This window comes from Nematostella vectensis, chromosome 8 (genome assembly GCF_932526225.1).
Source record: "Nematostella vectensis chromosome 8, jaNemVect1.1, whole genome shotgun sequence".
Taxonomy (NCBI): Eukaryota; Metazoa; Cnidaria; class Anthozoa; order Actiniaria; family Edwardsiidae; genus Nematostella; species Nematostella vectensis.
This window is the reverse complement of record NC_064041.1, coordinates 7951803-7971043: the sequence shown is the minus strand read 5'-3', so window position 1 is coordinate 7971043 and position 19241 is coordinate 7951803. Positions and strand designations below refer to the sequence as shown.

At 42.5% G+C, this 19241-nt stretch overlaps 1 protein-coding gene across 4 annotated transcripts; it reads right to left on the bottom strand.

Moving 5' to 3' along the window:
• Positions 1-6602: 6602 nt before the first annotated feature.
• On the bottom strand, positions 6603-19224 carry LOC116613513 (NMDA receptor synaptonuclear signaling and neuronal migration factor). Of its 4 annotated transcripts, none has more exons than XM_048731500.1 (15): positions 18867-19224; positions 17974-18029; positions 17438-17762; positions 16956-17024; positions 13865-13933; positions 12980-13158; positions 10660-10733; positions 10223-10270; positions 9547-9582; positions 8963-8996; positions 8766-8836; positions 8527-8606; positions 8031-8136; positions 7558-7633; positions 6603-7386 (listed from the first exon to the last, which is right to left on the bottom strand). In XM_048731500.1, the coding sequence occupies exons 1-15, from the start codon at positions 18923-18925 to the stop codon at positions 7298-7300; spliced, it is 1371 nt and encodes a 456-aa protein (XP_048587457.1). In that variant the 5' UTR covers positions 18926-19224; the 3' UTR covers positions 6603-7297. The 4 variants fall into 4 exon arrangements, with proteins under 4 accessions (XP_048587457.1, XP_048587456.1, XP_048587460.1 ...); XM_048731499.1 differs by having other exon boundaries at positions 9547-9621; positions 18867-19223; XM_048731503.1 differs by having other exon boundaries at positions 9547-9621; positions 17438-17624; positions 18867-19223.
• Between the last annotated feature and the right edge of the window lie 17 nt (positions 19225-19241).

The following is a 19241-nucleotide window of genomic DNA, read 5'->3' as shown; positions in this document are numbered from 1 at the left end:
AATACAGTTCCTTGATACTTTATCCCTGACTTTCCTTTTAACAATTCGTCCACGACGCATATTCTAGGTTTGTTTGGGTGAACTTTATAATTTTAAAATATTTAGATGAGCTTAAGGGGTAGAGAGAGAATTTTTGAAAGCCCCACACTAACACCATTGCTATCGCCGTGATCTTGGGCGAAGGTACCCTAGCGGCTGTGGCAAATGTCCTAACGCTCATTGTGTTTATTACGAACAGAACTCTCCGTAAGCGCAGTGCTTACTTTATCGCGAGCTTAGCGCTGGCCGATGCGCTTGGTGGGATAGCGGCGGTTTGCCTGGCCGTCTTCATAGCACTCGGACACGATACGCGCGCAGTGTTTAGCGCACCAAGTACCAGACTGTGTCACAAAGTATCAGACCGTGTGTAGTGCCTTTCAGGTATATGCTAGCCTGAGTTCTGGACTTGGTCTTTTAATCATTACCATTAAGCGGTTCTTCGCGACGATGTTTCCATTTCGTTATCTTGTCGCAGGAATGTACCCGTACTATTTTGGAATGGCGTTACAATGGTTATGTTTCTCCTCTGCTATTGTAGCCCTGCTTATTTCTGTTGACATGTTGAATATCTTTGATAGATACTTGATCGCTTGTGCCCTTCCAGTTATGTGTCTTTGCAACGCAGCTATCTTTGTCAAGTTCAAACTGCAGAACAGACAGTACGGGGCGCCAGGCGTTACCCCAGACACAACAACGAGAGAGAAACACGGCCAAGACCCTGGTCACCGCAACTTCCCTCACACTTTTGTGTTGCGTCCCGACTGGAGTATTTATTAAGAGTGCATCCAGGAGTGTACCAGGCAGGGGTGATACATGCCATCTCACCGATTTTAATGAAACTTGGTAAGATTGAAGTATCCACCCAACAACTCAAACTGCCGAAGTGGTTCAGATTTTGGAATAATCCGGGGGGAGTTATGACCACCCCCCTGGTTTTTGGCCATAAATTCGGGAAAATCGCCTGAAATAAGCATGAAATGTTGACTCCACTCCTGATCACGGATTACAAGGGAATTCCATAATGTTTTATGTGAGTAAAGATCCATCCTTTCTTGATTCACAACCAAGGTTTCAAATCATTTGGAGTGACAGGTGCCAATCAAGGGCTAAACGTGTCTACCATGTCACGCATGATTTCACTGATCGGGCAAAATAGCTCCATTTCAGTGTCAAATATCTCCGATGCGCAACTTTCTTTTCACAAATTGTTTATACCATTACTCAAACTCATCTTCAAACCTAACAAATCCGTAATAAAATTCTCGGGACTTGGTATTTTTTCCGACAAAAATTATTCTAATCACCTTACTACTTATTGATTCTGGTACATAAAAAAAATTTCACATTAAAAAAAAAAATTTCACATTAAAAAATATTGCAGTAATGATTCTTGGGCTACAATTAGCAGCCTATATGTTTTAAAATGATAGAAGATATAAGTTATGAAGTTCTGTGTTGACTGAAGGTAATATCCGAATAAATATCCGTCACAAATTATGTACGTTACTGCAACAATGTCAGTTTCAAATCGACATTTTAGTAAAAAGCGCATTTGTGCCAGTAGTGCCGTTTTTTTTTTTTTCATTCAAGGCTACTGAACTATTTAGTTACAAGCTCAACATGATCTTGTCTTGCTATCTAATACATCCTTCTTGCGCTTTTCAACGACTGGACCTAAATATCTTCTTTGTGCAAAATCGATAAATTAGTGTAGTGCACATCGGTAAATCGTTGCACCATCTTTTTGTTAAACATCTTGTTTCTAAAATACAAGTTCCTCGTAGTACATAATCAAATGTATGGCTTATAATAATTTCAAAAAGCAGCTTTCTTTATAAACAATAAGTACTAGGTGAGTCAACACCAGGGGTCAACACAAGAACAATTCACTGATCATTGCGTGACAGCATTGTCACGCAATGATCAGTGTGATTGATTGTGTGAATGATTTGTGACTGAATGTTTACCAAAGTCTTGTTGACTTTGGTAGACATTCAGTCACAAATGGTGCACAGCCGCGCGCATTCGCAGTATTTTCATATTTTTTTTTTTTTTTTTTACAGCCAAATTCGTTGTTGCGCGACCTCTGCGAATCCAAAATCCTTGTCTCGTTGGGGAATAGCGCGTAGTCAGACACAAGCTTTTGGGGACGGTTTGTCTTGTTTTGATTGTTTGGTTTGATTGACTAAGTTATCCTATACACAGGATGTAGCAAAGAGCGATATCATTAACAACCTAACCGCAAACCAGGTTCTCCTGATAATGAATACATGTACGCGCCTGAGACTAGTATGTTAAAAAAAGGCAAATCATGGCATGTGACCGTAGCGATTACCAAGAGTATGGATGCTATTGAGGTAATATATACGTAGTAAAAGCAAACTAGATTTTGACTTACTATCTACTTGTTGATAGATGGTGAGCAGCAAAAACACAAGCTTTCAAACAAAAGTATTGGTAGAAAAAGGATGCTTTGAAAAGCTAGGGGAGTATACTACGAGTAGTATTCTACGAGCAAAATAGTCAACACGGCGCTACGCCCCTCGTTGATTAGTTACTCATAGAAAACTCAACTCTTTATGTTAAAGATCGTGTAATATTTTATGTAACATCTCTGATAAGGTATATACATTTTACCTTGCTACCATGACAACGCCGCATTAACGAAGGAATTCTCAGAGCCCGTTGTACATAAATCTCATTTGGTTGTTATGATCGTAGCCTGTCGTTATATGGGGGGGGGGGGGGCATATTACACGCACAGCACACCACAAAGAGAAACATGACAGAAACCAGCTGTAAACAAAATGTTCTGTCCATAAATTACAGTGTGACTAAAGTATGTATTATTTTTACTCTTCTGTTTCATACCACAACGTACATACGTGCATTTGAGGAATGTACACAAAACTAGTTTGCGGTTGCTTCAAGAATAAAGCACACCCTTGAAACCCTTGAAGCTGCCAAACCACACCTCACCAAAGCGTTCCTCGGGCTGTTATCATTCTGCCTACCATGCCCTGTCCCTGCCCTCCATTGGGGAGCGTGCAGGCATAAACGTAGCCAGGTATGATTTTAGTGACCCACAGGCGGGAAAGGATGTATGCGACAAGCGCACCGCTACAGTCAAGAGCCACATTCGGAGGTTCATCAACGAAGGGAACGACATAAAATGTGCAAAGGCGTGAAGGTTGCAATGGAGTCGTATGGTGTAATAAAAGGATGCCTGGCAGCGGTCGCTAAGGTCAACGAGGACAGCCAAACCATGAAAGCCCATAAAATATCCAGGCTCTTAACAACTTCTGCTTTGAGTCTAGAGATCTCCGAGCTTGGAAAGCCTACAATGTAGGGCCTGGTAAACGTTTTACGCCAGAGAAGCTAAGACGGTTCGGGCCAACCCAGGGTGCAACACGTCTAATTGTCTGTCTGCCATTTGGTAGACTGCAACAAACTGGCATTCTAAGATCATCAGTCCACAGGCAACCTCGTCAAGACCAACCACTGCCTACTCTCCTGTCCAGAAGATGGATGTATAAAGACATACCCGTCTTTTGAGAGTCTTCAAAACCACTTGGACACAGGAAAGCATCTGATACGACAAGAAAGAGAGTCTACTTACGACACACTATAAAGAAGAAGTGGGCATAAAACGACAAGGGAGATGACTGGTAGCTACTTGCATAGGGTAGTGCCAAGTGGAAACGTCGCCAAGATTGCACCATCTACGTCTAGCAGCCCTGTACGCCAAGCTGGTTGGGAGCTCAAGACAACCCATAAGGCAACAAGATGTCTGTGCAAAGATGCAATCAGCTCATGACGCAAGCAGCAAGAAACTGTTCAAAAAGGAAGGGAGCTTTCCGCAGATCAGATTGCTCGATATTTCAGCCGATTGTCCGTTCTTTATAGGAGTGGGCGACTGGCCATTGATCAGGCAAATCTGAGTCCCGACCAGGACAAAGAGGACTTTGTTCAAGACGCTGAACAAATGCAGACAAGACTCGAGATCCAGAGAGAGCTAGAGCTTTAAAGATACACAGCTATGTACTGTCTCAAAGACATTCACTCCTTGCTGTTTTAGTAGTTTATTCACTTTGTGTAGTGTCAGGCTGCTATTGAAATGAGTTATAACGTCATGAGTTACATGGCGCAGCTATATTACTGATTTTTGTCTAAAATTCCCAACTGGAATGGCATTGTTAGCATACCTTGTCCCTTTTTCTAGCTTTTTTAGGAAATTCAGTTTACTGACAAATCAAAGATGGTGCCAGCCTTTTTCTTGTCCATTCTTGATAATGTCACGACCCCCTGCAGCGCCCTAATATATGTAGATGTGGAGATATGCGTTGGCGTGTACGTCCGAACCGAAGGTTAAGGTAGTTATTGCCGTTATTATATTAATAGAAGAATAAGGTCGTGAACAACTTTTAAGTAAACAATTTGATCCCTGGTAACTGATATATCAGATGTTTTGCTTATATAGAACAAAATGGGATTTGACATTCCCCCATTATTGTTGTAACCATGGCAACCCAGTTCTTATTCAACTTATTCTTAACGTATAATTGTCAAACATATAAGCTGCGAATTGTTGCCAAAGAATCACAACCGCGTTTTTTATAAGAAATTCGAAATTTTCTACATACCATCATCAGTGAGTAGTAGGATGATTAAAATAATTACTGTTGGAAAAAAATATCAAGTCCCGAGAATTTTATTACGGATTTGTTAAGTTTAAAGATAACTTTGAGTGATGGTAAAAACAGTTTGTGAAAAGAAAGTTGCGCATTGGAGATATGTGACACTGAAATGGAGCTATTTTGCCCGACCAGCGAAACCATGCGTGGCATGGTAGACACGTGTAGCCCTTGATTGGCACCTGTCTCTCCAAATGATTTGAAACCTTGGTTGTAAACCAAGAAAGGATGGATCTTTACTCACATAAAACATTATGGAATTCCCTTGTAATCCGTGACCAGGAGTGGGGTCAACATTTCATACTTATTTCAGGCGATTTTCCCGAATTTATGGCCAAAAACCAGGGGGGTGGTCATAACTCCCCCCGGATTATTCCAAAATCTGAACCACTTCGGCAGTTTGAGTTGTTGGGTGGATACTTCAATCTGACCAAGTTTCATTGAAATCGGTGAGATGGCATGTATCACCCTTGCCTGGTCCACTCCTGGATACACTCTTAATGATTTTAGAAACACCGAAGCCCATGTGGTGCTAGGCTGCTACTGTATAAGGTTCGCTAACTCACTGGTTAACCCTGTGGTTTATACACTCAGAATGGACGGCTTTAAAAAGGCTCCCGTTAAGTTCTTGTGTTGTTCACGTGTTCAGTTGCACCCAACAAATGGTCCATTTGTGGTAAGAGGCGAACGTGTCGCCAGAACCAACAACCTACAAGACACTCCTTCTAGAGCTGTACTGAGCCGTGATATTTTTCTTGGTCCATTCGTAGTCCGAGGCAAATATTTGGCCAGGACCAAGAACCCACAAGAACTTCTAGAGCTGTACTGAACCGCGACATTTGACAGAAAAGCTCTCAAGCAGAGGTCCCGTCATTATCATCTTGCCCCGTCACCACCCCTCTGTAAAGACGGCGGTATTATTATCATTGTCATCGTCATTGTTATTACTCGGATCAGAGGTGCTTTATTCGGTGACCCTTGAAAACGGTTAAAGTCCATATAACCTGTCAGAGTTGATAGATTTGGTTAATTCTTTATATTTTCATCTTCCAAATGGTATGTGGTTTGTATGGACCCTATAAAACGCGAGAAAACAGGCCGTGAACTTAGAGGCCCGGGTCCAGTCAATTGTGACATAGATCGAGATGTCAATCAAACTACATGAGAAAATATATGCGCGCGCTAAACTGGTTCCCGTTTTCATGTCTTCTTAGTTATTGTTTATGGTCGTTGTGTGGTTACACAAGTTTTATCCGTCATCTTTTTATATCAACCTGGTAGTCAAATGATTATTTAACTTCAGGAAACAAATCTGCAAAACGCTTGCCAAGTTGCGCAGGAATCGGGCGGTTAGAAGTGTACCTTTAATTCACATATTAAGAGTAAGATGGGGTGAAATTTGATTGCGAGATATCGGGGATTGAAGTTGTGTAAACATTAGAGGCAGCGTGACAGCAATGACAGACGAAGAGCAAATAGAGCCGCGTATGGCAACCAATCACATTGCACGCTCTACACGCAGCGGGAAAACTCTTAGGCGCTCAAATGTCATAGCGCTAGTCGTGCAAGTGAAGGAAGATGCCTAGACCGAAGCGAGCTTGCACCGAAGAAAAGAAGAGCGCGGAAAACTTAGAAAGACCGCGAACGGAGACAACTCTATGTTTTGCGCTTTCTTCCTCGTTAGCCTTCTTCGAATGAAGCCAAGGATTCTTACTTAATCTTGGCGTAGTTCAAAACTATGCAAAATTTAGAGCAAACGCTTATAAAGTTGATATAAATACGGATAAATCTCGGATAAAACGTCGATAATGATACTGACGCGCTTGTATACGTGTAACGCTACACTCGTTCGAAATCAATCAAAATCAATCAATCAATCAATCGTTTTAATAAACCACTTGCAGTCGTAACTGAATTACAGGTTTGTCAGCAACATCAACTAATAGCAACTAATACAAGCAACACAATATTCATTGGTACTTTACAGTGATAAAATTGTTGAACCTATTAGTTCTGAATTCGTTTTTTTTTTTAATATCTGGCGGAGTATTTAAAATTTTGGTGTTCTTTTTTTTACTAACACCTAGAGTGTGCCTATTGTCATCGAATGGCATAATAAAAAAAATTCACCTGAAATGAAGCCATTTGGGTCTACGGTATCGTTAAAGAAAATACTTTGTTTTAGATTTTGCCGCCAAAACTTGGAATTATTCACTCGATTCAATCTCCTTTCGCGCAGCCAGGAAAATTTTCAAAGCTCTGTAAAAAATTCAAGTTTCAATCAAATTCAATTCCCTTTTCAGAATTTGAAAGTTTATCTATGCTTTTTTTTGGCTAGATTGATATAAGTGAAAGGTTTTAAGAACCTTTGCATAGAAAATTTGCATAGTTCATAAAATTATATCCCGCGAAATAAATAAAAATGTTATTATTCCTAATTTTCTTATAAGGAAGGCGACAGTTCTCAGCTTTTTTTTAAATTGTCAAAGAAATTTCGCAAAATATACAGTATAAAACGCGTCTATATTTGCTTGATTATTTTAAATGTAATGGTGTTAGTGACATCAGAGTGCGAAGGCGACCTTGGAATGCATTCTAGATCGCCACATCTTGTATTTGACATGATCAAAGTACAAATTGATCATCTCTTTGCCTGAAATGAAAACAGTTATCTGTTTTGATTTTTCATTATCAAAGTGAATAACGCCATAATTAACATTTCAGGGGCCTTTAAAACCATAACATGGTTTTAAAGCATCTTTAAGTTTTTCTTTATTCCGTTTGTATAACTTAGAATAAAACAATTTTCCAACCATTTTCCTACCTGCCGCAGACATCTCTAACGGACTTTCAACACTGACTTGCGAAGGCAACATGAACTTAGATATAAATTTAAGAAGCTGAAAAAAAATTAAGTTACCATTAAAATTATTTTAAACACTTACTATCTCACCTACATGGACTACTCTTTTCTTACAAGCACAAATATCCCCACCTCTTTTCTGCCCTCCATTCATTGCTTCTAATCCCTCAACTTCTACTCCTACCAACCAATCTCTACTTAAATATCTACTTAAATTTAATCCCCACCCTAAGTACCTCATTCCTTTTTATTTCTAATTTCTACACCTATGTACCACCCCATCCCTACTTATCTCTCACTTCTACCTCTGTGTACCAGCCACTCCCTTCTAATACACCGCTCCTGACCCCTACCGTCCTGACACGCAATACTCGATCCCTTAACCTCTGCCCTCAAACCGCCCAGCCTCTTCTGATCTCCTTTCCCGGGTCTACCTTCTCGCCTTGTTTGTTTCCGGCCACGTTATTCCCTATCACATGAATTGTGACGTCATCACGCGGATACAGTTTGGTCATCATTGTACCAAGTGTCTTCCAGAAACTTCGCGGAAACGAAAGAAAAGACTATACTCCTCATATAAAATAATATAATATAAAGCTTTAGATGTCTTAAACATGGGTATGAATCCCCAACAATCTTGGACTGTTTTGACTTTGCTTCATTTTACATTACGACGCAAGCTACCGTGGTCACCTTGACAGTTCTGTGAGGTAGGTCAAAAGGTACTCAAGAAACGTGCTATCCAATTGACATCAACTTCACCAGCCAATCAGCGTTGCCAAGATAGACATCACATCATCATCATATCACATCATAGCACAATCTTAGCACAAGTTATGAAGTTCGTGTTAACAGGAACAGCGATTGTCTTGATGGCCACGGTAGCGCGCGTAAAACCATAAGCGGGGTGGGGGTGTAAATGTATCATACCTTGCCATTTCCTGGTCGTGTTGGACTTTTACTTTGGTCATTATCTTGCCTTTTACTGGGTTGATAAAACCAGGACCTCCCTGTCAATAATGATTACAAAAGGTTTAGAATTTTTATTTAAAGTTTTATAAACAATCGACCGTCACATAGGAGCGTCGAGTAGTCCTTTGCTAAAATAGAACCGCCAAAGTTGCCCTTTGCACTTTTTTTGAAGGTGTATCTTAAGCTAAAACTCTCACCAAACAGGCAAAGCCGATGGAGTGGGCTTTACTCTTGCTGCGGTAAGCTTCAAGCACCTCGTGGACTTTTTCTATGAAAGAAAAACAATAACCAAATCACCGCCGCTTTCGTACGAAAGCTAAGTGAACTATGGCAAACTACTCAAGTACTCAAGCTGGCAAATTTTGAAGACAAAACTATATTTAAAATGTCTTACCTAATAAGGAGTTTAAAGTAGTTGAATTGAAATCCTGTAACAAAAACGTGGGCACAACTGGTTAAAGGGAAATCAAATGGTATTGGATGAGCACTTTCAGCATGCGAGCACCGCGGCCAATACTTGCCTTAAGTAGGACGCATACGGTGAGAAAAATATCACTTTGCTCTCTGCCTGGCGAGGCCGAAAACTAAAGTGTGCGGACATCTAACGAACCTAAGTATCGCGGGGCAACGGAGGCAAAATTGTGAGATTTTGGGATTTAGGTCTCGCGAGGGAAGTGAGTAAAGTGTCCGCGTGAGTTTTCCTCGCTGTGAGCACCGGACCTTATACCGCATTCACACCAACACCAGTTTAAAGGTGGTTTAATTAAACTAGTGGTTTAACTAAATCAAATTCTCCCAAGAGTAGACAGAACCAAGAACAAAACTGAATAGACTGTGCTGTACATGTTACTTAGTGATCATTTAGCTAGTAAGAATTGGCAAGTTATCAGGCAAAGAAAAACCTTGTTTAACTAGACATGGTTTTGGGGGTGAATGCAGCATTAGGCTAGCAATCGGTAATCTAGAGTTAGTACTCACGTAGCATATTTTCGTGACGTTTTCATTTACAATGACCTGCAGGACATCAGCGCGAGGTACGTTACTTGCTATCAGCTTTGGATTAGAGAAATTATTACATGATGGCACGAGCGCAAATGTTACCCAATGGCAAACGTACTTTGCATCACATACAGTAATTCACATGATATCCCATCATGCAACAGCTTTTGTGAATGAATAAACAAGCTGGCTGCTATTTTGGACTTGGAAGTGTTTTTACTCGCGTTTCCACAACTTAGAATTAAACAAAAAGGCATTCACCTTTCTCTATCGCTTATCCTTGAGTGTGAAAATTTATAAAAATAACAACAGCTACAAAACTACAATATAACAGCATTTCATCAACAAGAGTGGAATATGATCAGATTTAAAACAATTTGAAATTTTCTATTTTGCGAGCTTCAAAGAGAAAGACGTTCGCGTTGGTTTTCAAGAGAGAATAAGTGCATACCCTGACTGAAAGGCGAAACGCGGATTTTGAAACTGAAACAGAGCTGTCAACTTTCAAAAGCGCGCTTCTATTTCTAAGAACTGCCAGCATTACAGTATTAGCGGAAGAACATTTGTTATCCTTTTTACTTTAACGTGGATTTTGAAAGTTTTCCGTAAATTGAACTGTGGTCACTAGCGCGCATCTATTTCTAAGAACTCGTACCAGTACTCGCGGTGGCACATAGTCATCTCCCATAGTCGTCCTTTCAATCTGTAACAAAAGGCACTTTAGAAAAGTAGGAATTTGCGCCTTGAAGCAGTTTAATCTGCTTCAATTGTCTTTTTGTTTTTGTGAATACGTGGTTCCTAGTAAAAACAACCGCGTATTTACAAAAGCGCAAAAGAAGCGGATACGGACACGGATAAGTGAACTGAAACAAACAGGAGAAAAACTCTTCTAGGTGTACCACGTATTAATGTTTCTTATACATGTCTTCAAAATAAAGGCTACGTGTCAACATTTAAAATGGCCGTTGGGAACCATATCTAATTGTCTTTCAAACATTTTTCTTAGTTATCGCTCTTCCATTTTTGTAATTGTAATTGAAATCATAATGTCGTGTATATTGTGATAGCACCGCATGTAAGGTAAGCGTGTACCTGTTGTTCAGTTTTCCATTTGAGATAAGTGATGTCCCCCTGGTACATATTGAAACTTTCCTTCGTCTTCTCACCTACACAAATATTAACCAAAGTCAAAAAGGGCCTACCGTACAAGCTCTGATACCCCCCCCCCCCCCAAACCCCCTCCCCCTCCAATATCTAGCACTTTCAAAAAAGCCCCCTTGTGTTTTTGGTGCTGGTGCTCTCTAACACCAAGAAGCTACCAAATTTTTCCATTTTGGTGGTCTGCATCTCTTTTGACAGGAGAGAAAAGAGTTTATAGTCATAAGTAGGCATGCGCACAGTACTAGGGCGCATACTAAATTTGTTTTACCCATTGACACGATCTAAGCTGATCTTGGTTTGGCTGTGTATGTGCGTGGTGAGTGCATTTAAAAAAGCACTTTCAAGTGTTATTCAACAAAATCCTGACTAGTGGAAAATATCCCGCCCTATGGAACGTAGGATTAATTGTCCCTATTTATAAAAAGGAGGACCCAGCAAAAGCAGAAAACTACATGGGCATTACACTACTCTCGTCACTCGGGAAACTATTCACATCGATTCTAAATAGAAGACTATCTGATTTCCTTATTCAAGAGGGAATAATAAAGGAAGAACAAGGAGGTTTCCGGAAAAACCACGGAACCATCGATAGCATTTTTATCTTGAAATCAATAATAGATAAATATGTAAAAAGGGAACCTAAAAAGAAACGTAATTTACTTTTTACTTGTTTCATAGATTTTCAAAAGGCGTTTGATTGCATTCCGCGTCACAAACTCCTCGATAAACTAAAATAATGTTGGAGTTAACGGCAAGTTTTATGAAGTCGTTTCGTCGATGTACTCAAATGATAAATCGGCCGTGAAAATCAATAACTTATTAGCACCTTCATTAGTGCCTTGTAGGTGTGAAACAGGGCTGTATGCTGAGCCCAACGCTGTTCAATTTATATGTACACGACCTTCCTTAGCAGCTAGGCACTTTCAACATAGACGATATATTAATATCAACGGCAAACCTCTAAGTTGTTTGCTTTATGCAGATGATCTTGTCATTTTCTCAAAATCGGAAAAAGGACTCCAAAACTATCTCGACAAGGTCCAACATTTTTGCAAGCAAAGAGACCTGAAGGTTAATACTAAGAAAACAAAAAATTCTCATTTTCAACAACAACGGTAAAACAATGAACAACATCCCGTTTTACATCAATCATGTCAGACTTGAAAATGTCAAGTCATACAAATACCTCGGACTTCATTTATCGGCATTTGGAAATTTTGCTCTGGCAAAACAAGAGCTAAAAAAGACAGCCCTGAAAGCACTTTACAAATTGAGAAAAGAATTAGGAGACTGCTTTAGAGCTGATCCTAAACTCACAATGAAGCTATTTGATACGCTGATAGCCCCCATTCTACTGTTGGGAGTGAGGTTTGGGGTATGGGAACCGCTACAAATGAAAAAGAGCCAATAGAACAAGTTCATATAAAGTTCTGTAAAATGTTGCTCGGCGTTGGTAAAGGTGCAAGTAATAACGCATGCAGAGGCGAACTTGGAAGGCTTCCCATGAGAACAAAGGCAAAAATGCGATCTTTAAAATTATGGCTGAAATTATCTAATGTAAACGAAATGCAGAAACTTTCGAAAACTGCAAACAACTGGATTAAGGAGGCAGACAACAAAGCCTTCTGGAGTTATAAAATAAAAGACTGGCTCAATCGAAATGGGCTGGGAGATATATGGAAATGCCAAAATCTAATAACTGGTAATTTTAATGCAATTGAAAAGTTAATAAAACAAAGAATACAAGACGTTGAGTTACAGACATAGTTCGGCGACATACATGATGACATAAGAAAAGAATCCAACCAACAAAATAAACTTAGAACCTATAGAATATTCAAAACAACATACGAATTTGAAACATATATCAGCCAGGTCACCAATACACCGGTGAGGTGGAGGATGAGGTTCATTTCCTGACAAAATGCCCCAAATTTTGTGATGAAAGAGCCAAACTTTCTACAAACATACAAATGGCAACAAACATTAATGTTAATCGAATGTCAGGAAATGGCCTCCTTCTCATTAATCCACCTACAAAACTTCAAAAAATAATAGCAAAATTTTGCCAAAATCAATGCGTTACGAAGCACATTAACGTTGTAGTCCTTCATCGCATGTGAAACTATCTTAATTTTATTTGGAACTCATCCCATGTACACAATCTGTATAAGGACCAAATAAAAAGTATGTATGTATGTATGTATGTGCAGATGGCTGCAAAAGGAATCACCGTATCTAAATCACTTACCAATTTTCACGTCTTTATCTATCACATGCGAAGTAGGCGTAGCCTCGTTCCATGGTTTACGATATTCCGGCTTGCTTGGCTCTTCTTCCTCCTCGCAACTGCTTGAGCCTACATTGTCAGCGGTGTTCCGTCCAGAAGCTTCCCCGTCTTGTTTTGTTTTGCGATATTTGCGGTATTTGCTACAAGTTTGTTAAAGGAAGGGAGGGAAATGAAAGTATTTAATTTGTGCAAGGTAAATCAAATTGTCCATTTTTATCATACACTGAATTACAACCCAACTGAGGGCCATAGCGGAAGGGCATTACAGTAAAGCAACGACAACGACAATGACGATGACAATGTCAATGACCACGACAATGACAATGACAATGTAACTGACAATGACAATGACAATAGCAATAACGATAACGGAATAAAGGAAACAGGGCTTGAATGCTGTACCTGACAGTTGGCAAAAAAATAGCAAGAAATGGTATTAAACATACCGTGTAATTTCACGAGCACGAGTCGGGATGAAGCATGAACCATGTGCGACTCAAAGAATTTGTTTTTTGATCGATATCATTACGTTTGCTTTGCAAATCGATTCGATCATTGTTTAGTTTTCGGACCTAAATTCGGCCATATCGACGATAATCGGGAAATGATAGCAGTATTGTTATTGGTTAGTTTTTTGCCGAAAGAATTAATAAATATAAGCTGTATTGTGATTGGTTGAAAAGAGCCAATAGAAGACGCGCTTTGGATAGCTATTTAATATTCCGTTTCTTACACCATATTACACTCATCTAGATGACATTAGTCGCTTCTGCTATCGCAGTAGCCCCTAAAAATATACAAAAAAAAACGTTAAAAGACTCCATTGACGGAGTTTCTTGTACTCACTTTTGAATCAGTGCCGCGGCTTGTTGCTGAGATTTGAGCTCCTTTCTCGTCTGGTAGCCGCGCACATGCCTGTATGTATGATAGACGATCAGTACAACACACGTAATCAAATTCCATTTCAAAAGTTACACATCCTTATCTATGCAAAAATATAGCTTATTAGCGCTTTTATTAACCAGGTTCTAAGAGCTTCAAAGTTGAAATACTTATAGGTTTTAAAAAGAAAAAGAAGAAAAGCTTTTAATGAACCCACATACGTCCAACAAATCAAATTTACTGGAGAGAAGCAAGAAGATACTCACATTTCACGACCGGGGATCAAACCCGTTTCAGCAGAAGTGAGAGGCCCCGTACAAACTGCGCCACCTGTGGTGAGAGGCTCCATACTTACTGGGCCACCTGTGGTGAGAGGCCCCGTACAAACTGCGCCACCTGTGGTGAGAGGCTCCATACTAACTGGGCCACCTGTGGTAAGAGGCTCCATACTTACTGGGCTACCTGTGGTGAGAGGCTCCATACTCACTGGGCCACCTGTGGTAAGAGGCTCCATACTTACTGGGCCACCTGTGGTAAGAGGCTCCATACTTACTGGGCCACCTGTGGTGAGAGGCTCCATACTCACTGGGCCACCTGTGGTGAGAGGCTCTATACTCACTGGGCCACCTGTGGTGAGAGGCTCCATACTTACTGGGCCACCTGTGGTGGGAGGCCCCGTACAAACTGCGCCACCTGTGGTGAGAGGCTCCATACTTACTGGGCCACCTGTGGTGAGAGGCTCCATACTCACTGGGCCACCTGTGGTGAGAGGCTCCATACTCACTGGGCCACCTGTGGTGAGAGGCTCCATACTTACTGGGCCACCTGTGGTGAGAGGCTCCATACTCACTGGGCCATCTGTTGTAAGAGGCTCAATACTTACTGGGCCATCTGTGGTGAGAGGCCCCGTACAAACGGCGCCACCTGTGGTGAGAGGCTCCATACTTACTGGGCCACCTGTGGTGAGAGGCTCCATACTCACTGGGCCACCTGTGGTGAGAGGCTCCATATTCACTGGGCCACCTGTGGTGAGAGGCTCCATACTTACTGGGCCACCTGTGGTGAGAGGCTCCATACTCACTGGGCCATCTGTTGTAAGAGGCTCCATACTTACTGGGCCATCTGTGGTGAGAGGCCCCGTACAAACGGCGCCACCTGTGGTGAGAGGCTCCATACTTACTGGGCCACCTGTGGTGAGAGGCTCCATACTCACTGGGCCACCTGTGGTGAGAGGCTCCATATTCACTGGGCCACCTGTGGTGAGAGACTCCATACTTACTGGGCCACCTGTGGTGAGAGGCTCCATATTCACTGGGCCACCTGTGGTGAGAGACTCCATATTCACTGGGCCACCTGTGGTAAGAGACTCCATATTCACTGGGCCACCCGTGGTGAGAGACTCCATACTTACTGGGCCATCTGTTGTAAGAGGCTCCATACTTACTGGGCCATCTGTGGTGAGAGGCCCCGTACAAACTGCGCCACCTGTGGTGAGAGGCCCCGTACAAACGGCGCCACCTGTGGTGAGAGGCTCCATACTTACTGGGCCACCTGTGGTGAGAGGCTCCATACTCACTGGGCCACCTGTGGTGAGAGGCTCCATACTCACTGGGCCACCTGTTGTAAGTGGCTCCATACTTACTGGGCCACCTGTGGTGAGAGGCTCCATACTCACTGGGCCATCTGTTGTAAGAGGCTCCATACTTACTGGGCCATCTGTGGTGAGAGGCCCCGTACAAACGGCGCCACCTGTGGTGAGAGGCTCCACACTTACTGGGCCACCTGTGGTGAGAGGCTCCATACCCACTGGGCCACCTGTGGTGAGAGGCTCCATACACACTGGGCCACCTGTGGTGAGAGGCTCCATACTCACTGGGCGACCTGTGGTGAGAGGCTCCATACTTACTGGGCCACCTGTGCTGAGAGGCCCCGTACAAACTGCGCCACCTGTGGTGAGAGGCTCCATACTCACTGGGCCACCTGTGGTGAGAGGCTCCATACTCACTGGGCCACCTGTGGTGAGAGGCTCCATACTTACTGGGCCACCTGTGGTGAGAGGCTCCATACTCACTGGGCCACCTGTGGTAAGAGGCTCCATACTTACTGGGCCACCTGTGGTGAGAGGCCCCGTACAAACTGCGCCACCTGTGGTGAGAGGCTCCATACTTACTGGGCCACCTGTGGTGAGAGGCTCCATACTCACTGGGCCACCTGTGGTGAGAGGCTCCATACTCACTGGGCCACCTGTGGTGAGAGGCTCCATACTTACTGGGCCACCTGTGGTGAGAGGCCCCGTACAAACTGCGCCACCTGTGGTGAGAGGCTCCATACTTACTGGGCCACCTGTGGTGAGAGGCTCCATACTAACTGGGCCACCTGTGGTGAGAGGCTCCATACTAACTGGGCCACCTGTGGTGAGAGGCTCCATACTTACTGGGCCACCTGTGGTGAGAGGCTCCATACTTACTGGGCCACCTGTGGTAAGAGGCTCCATACTTACTGGGCCACCTGTGGTAAGAGGCTCCATACTTACTGGGCCACCTGTGGTGAGAGGCTCCATACTCACTGGGCCACCTGTGGTGAGAGGCTCTATACTCACTGGGCCACCTGTGGTGAGAGGCTCCATACTAACTGGGCCACCTGTGGTGAGAGGCTCCATACTTACTGGGCCACCTGTGGTGAGAGGCTCCATACTTACTGGGCCACCTGTGGTAAGAGGCTCCATACTTACTGGGCCACCTGTGGTGAGAGGCTCCATACTCACTGGGCCACCTGTGGTAAGAGGCTCCATACTAACTGGGCCACCTGTGGTGAGAAGCTACATACTTACTGGGCCACCTGTGGTGAGAGGCTCCATACTTACTGGGCCACCTGTGGTGAGAGGCTCCATACTTACTGGGCCACCTGTGGTAAGAGGCTCCATACTCACTGGGCCACCTGTGGTGAGAGGCTCCATACTTACTGGGCCACCTGTGGTGAGAGGCTCCATACTTACTGGGCCACCTGTGGTGAGAGGCTCCATACTTACTGGGCCACCTGTGGTGAGAGGCTTTACCTTTGAATCATGACGGAAGCTTCTTGTCTCTTGCTCATGTCCTTTCTAGTGATGTATCCTCTGAAAGTGCTGCATCAAGAAGCAAAATACGTCGAGCGATGAGAGAGATGGAAAGTAGGTGATGGTACACTTACTTGAATTTTGCTACTGCCTTGCCACTGAATTTGTACATGGTGATGGTGACGATAGTGATGAGTTTATACTGATGGTGATGATGTTGATAGTGACAGTGGTGATGGTGATAATAGTGGTGATGTTAATGATGATGTTGATGATGATATTGATGTTGATGTTGATGATTATGATTATGATGGAGATGGTGTTGATAATGGTGTTGATGATGGTGCTAATGAAAGTAATGGTGACGATGTTGATAATGATGGTGGAGGCGATGACAGTAATTAATGACTTAGATGAAGACAAAACGACCAGATGATGTCTATGGTAGTCAACGCTTACTATCAATGTAATACGCTCCTAACCTCTGTATCACGACCGCAGCATCTTCTGGTCTCAAAGGCGTTACCACAGCAAACCCTGTATAAACCCGTCCATTCTGACGACTTCCCCATGTTTCATTGCTGTTCTGATCTCTAGGAATATTCACTTCCGGGTAAAGCTCCTTGCTTGTTGTGACGTCTTTGCTGACACCGCGTGACGTCACTTCCCCTGTATTGTGAAGCGCGTGAGACGATGTACCCACCACCCCTTCCCCCCACGAAGACACTGCTACGCTGGTACTGTCGTCTCCGCGAGAGGGGGTGGGGTTAGGAGAGTTGTGATGCTTTGTTGGTGGTGGGGGGGTTTCTATAAAGTTAGAGAACACGTCTCATAATGCTTATAAGGAAAGTAGACGTACAGGAGATTGGTTGAAAAGGAAGATTTATTACATTTTTTATTTGTTGTAGGCAATACATAAGACTGATAGAAAAAGTTCGACTTTAATCATACATCGCCCTGAAGTTAAAATTAGTGCGCGTGCCCATGTCGTTATGTCACTAGTGTGCGGTAGCCCTACCTTGTACTGATTGCTCGTCACCTTTAGGTCTTGAAGATGTGAAGGCATTCACAGCTCTACAAAATATCAATCAGGATTCATAGGCCTTTATAAGGGGACCGTTCATCTTATTATTTCGGAGTGGCGGAGGCTGATTGAGCTTCTTAAACCCTTATACTTTGCCATCTTTTCTCATTCGCCACCCCCTTTTATACCTTTTCCCGATATATGTATTCTTTTGAGGATCCCTCTCCGTAACACCTGTTCTTTTAGCATGGTGTACCTTTTCGTAAGTCGAGTTCTCCCGATATTTTACACCCTGATACGTTTTGATATTGTCAACGAAAACACCTCAATCTCGATCATGAAATTTCGAGCTCTCAGAGTCAAAAGGGTTGAACAAGTAATCTTTTTCAAAGACAAAGAAAAATCGTGCAGCCAAAGAAACAATGGTCACTGTAATTTATCAAATGGACTATCCGTAAAAGGGCCATAGAGGCGAACCAAAGGCACTTGCCTCGCTCAACTACGATTCAGAAAGAGCTATTAAAATCTAGTGAAGCGAATTCTGTGACAATTATCTGCCCTCCCTTCGCTGCCATAACCACAGACATAGTGAACATCTCTGGCTACACGGTCCTAATCACATACCTAGCCCTTGGTTACCTATATCATAAAAATGCGAACACGCTTAGCCCAAGAACCCAAGTGGCTCTTATTGCACGCTAAGATTCTTTTACATTCGAACAGTTCGAACAATAAATATACATGGAATGATCAATATTCTAAGCTATCAAAAAACGTTTAGATTCGAAAATAATTGCATCTTAAGCTGCCTAAATGACCATGTATTAAAATGTCATAAATTCTATTGACAAATAAAGATCCTAAAATCATTTGGTCCTTGTACTTACATGGCCTTGTTCTCAATGCGAGCTCTCGGGGTCTTCTTGGATGAAACTATAGCCCCCATCACAATTGAAACTCTCAAAACTCAATCAAGCCCGAATTTCGTAATCAAAACTAAGCTAATAACAACGAGGAACATGTGTAGGTCATTATGATACACATTATAATCGCATCCGTAAGAATATCCACCGGTAACTAAATCATGATATTGCCCTTGAGGCAAATATGATCCGACATCGTACGGTCTTCTTGTTGTGATTTAACGGAGTACCCTTGAAGTCTTTTCCTGTAATTATGCTTTGTGCTTGTTGTGCTCAAGCAATAACATAGAGGCATTTGTTTTGTGGCTTATTGTTCCATGGGGGTCACGCATGACGGAG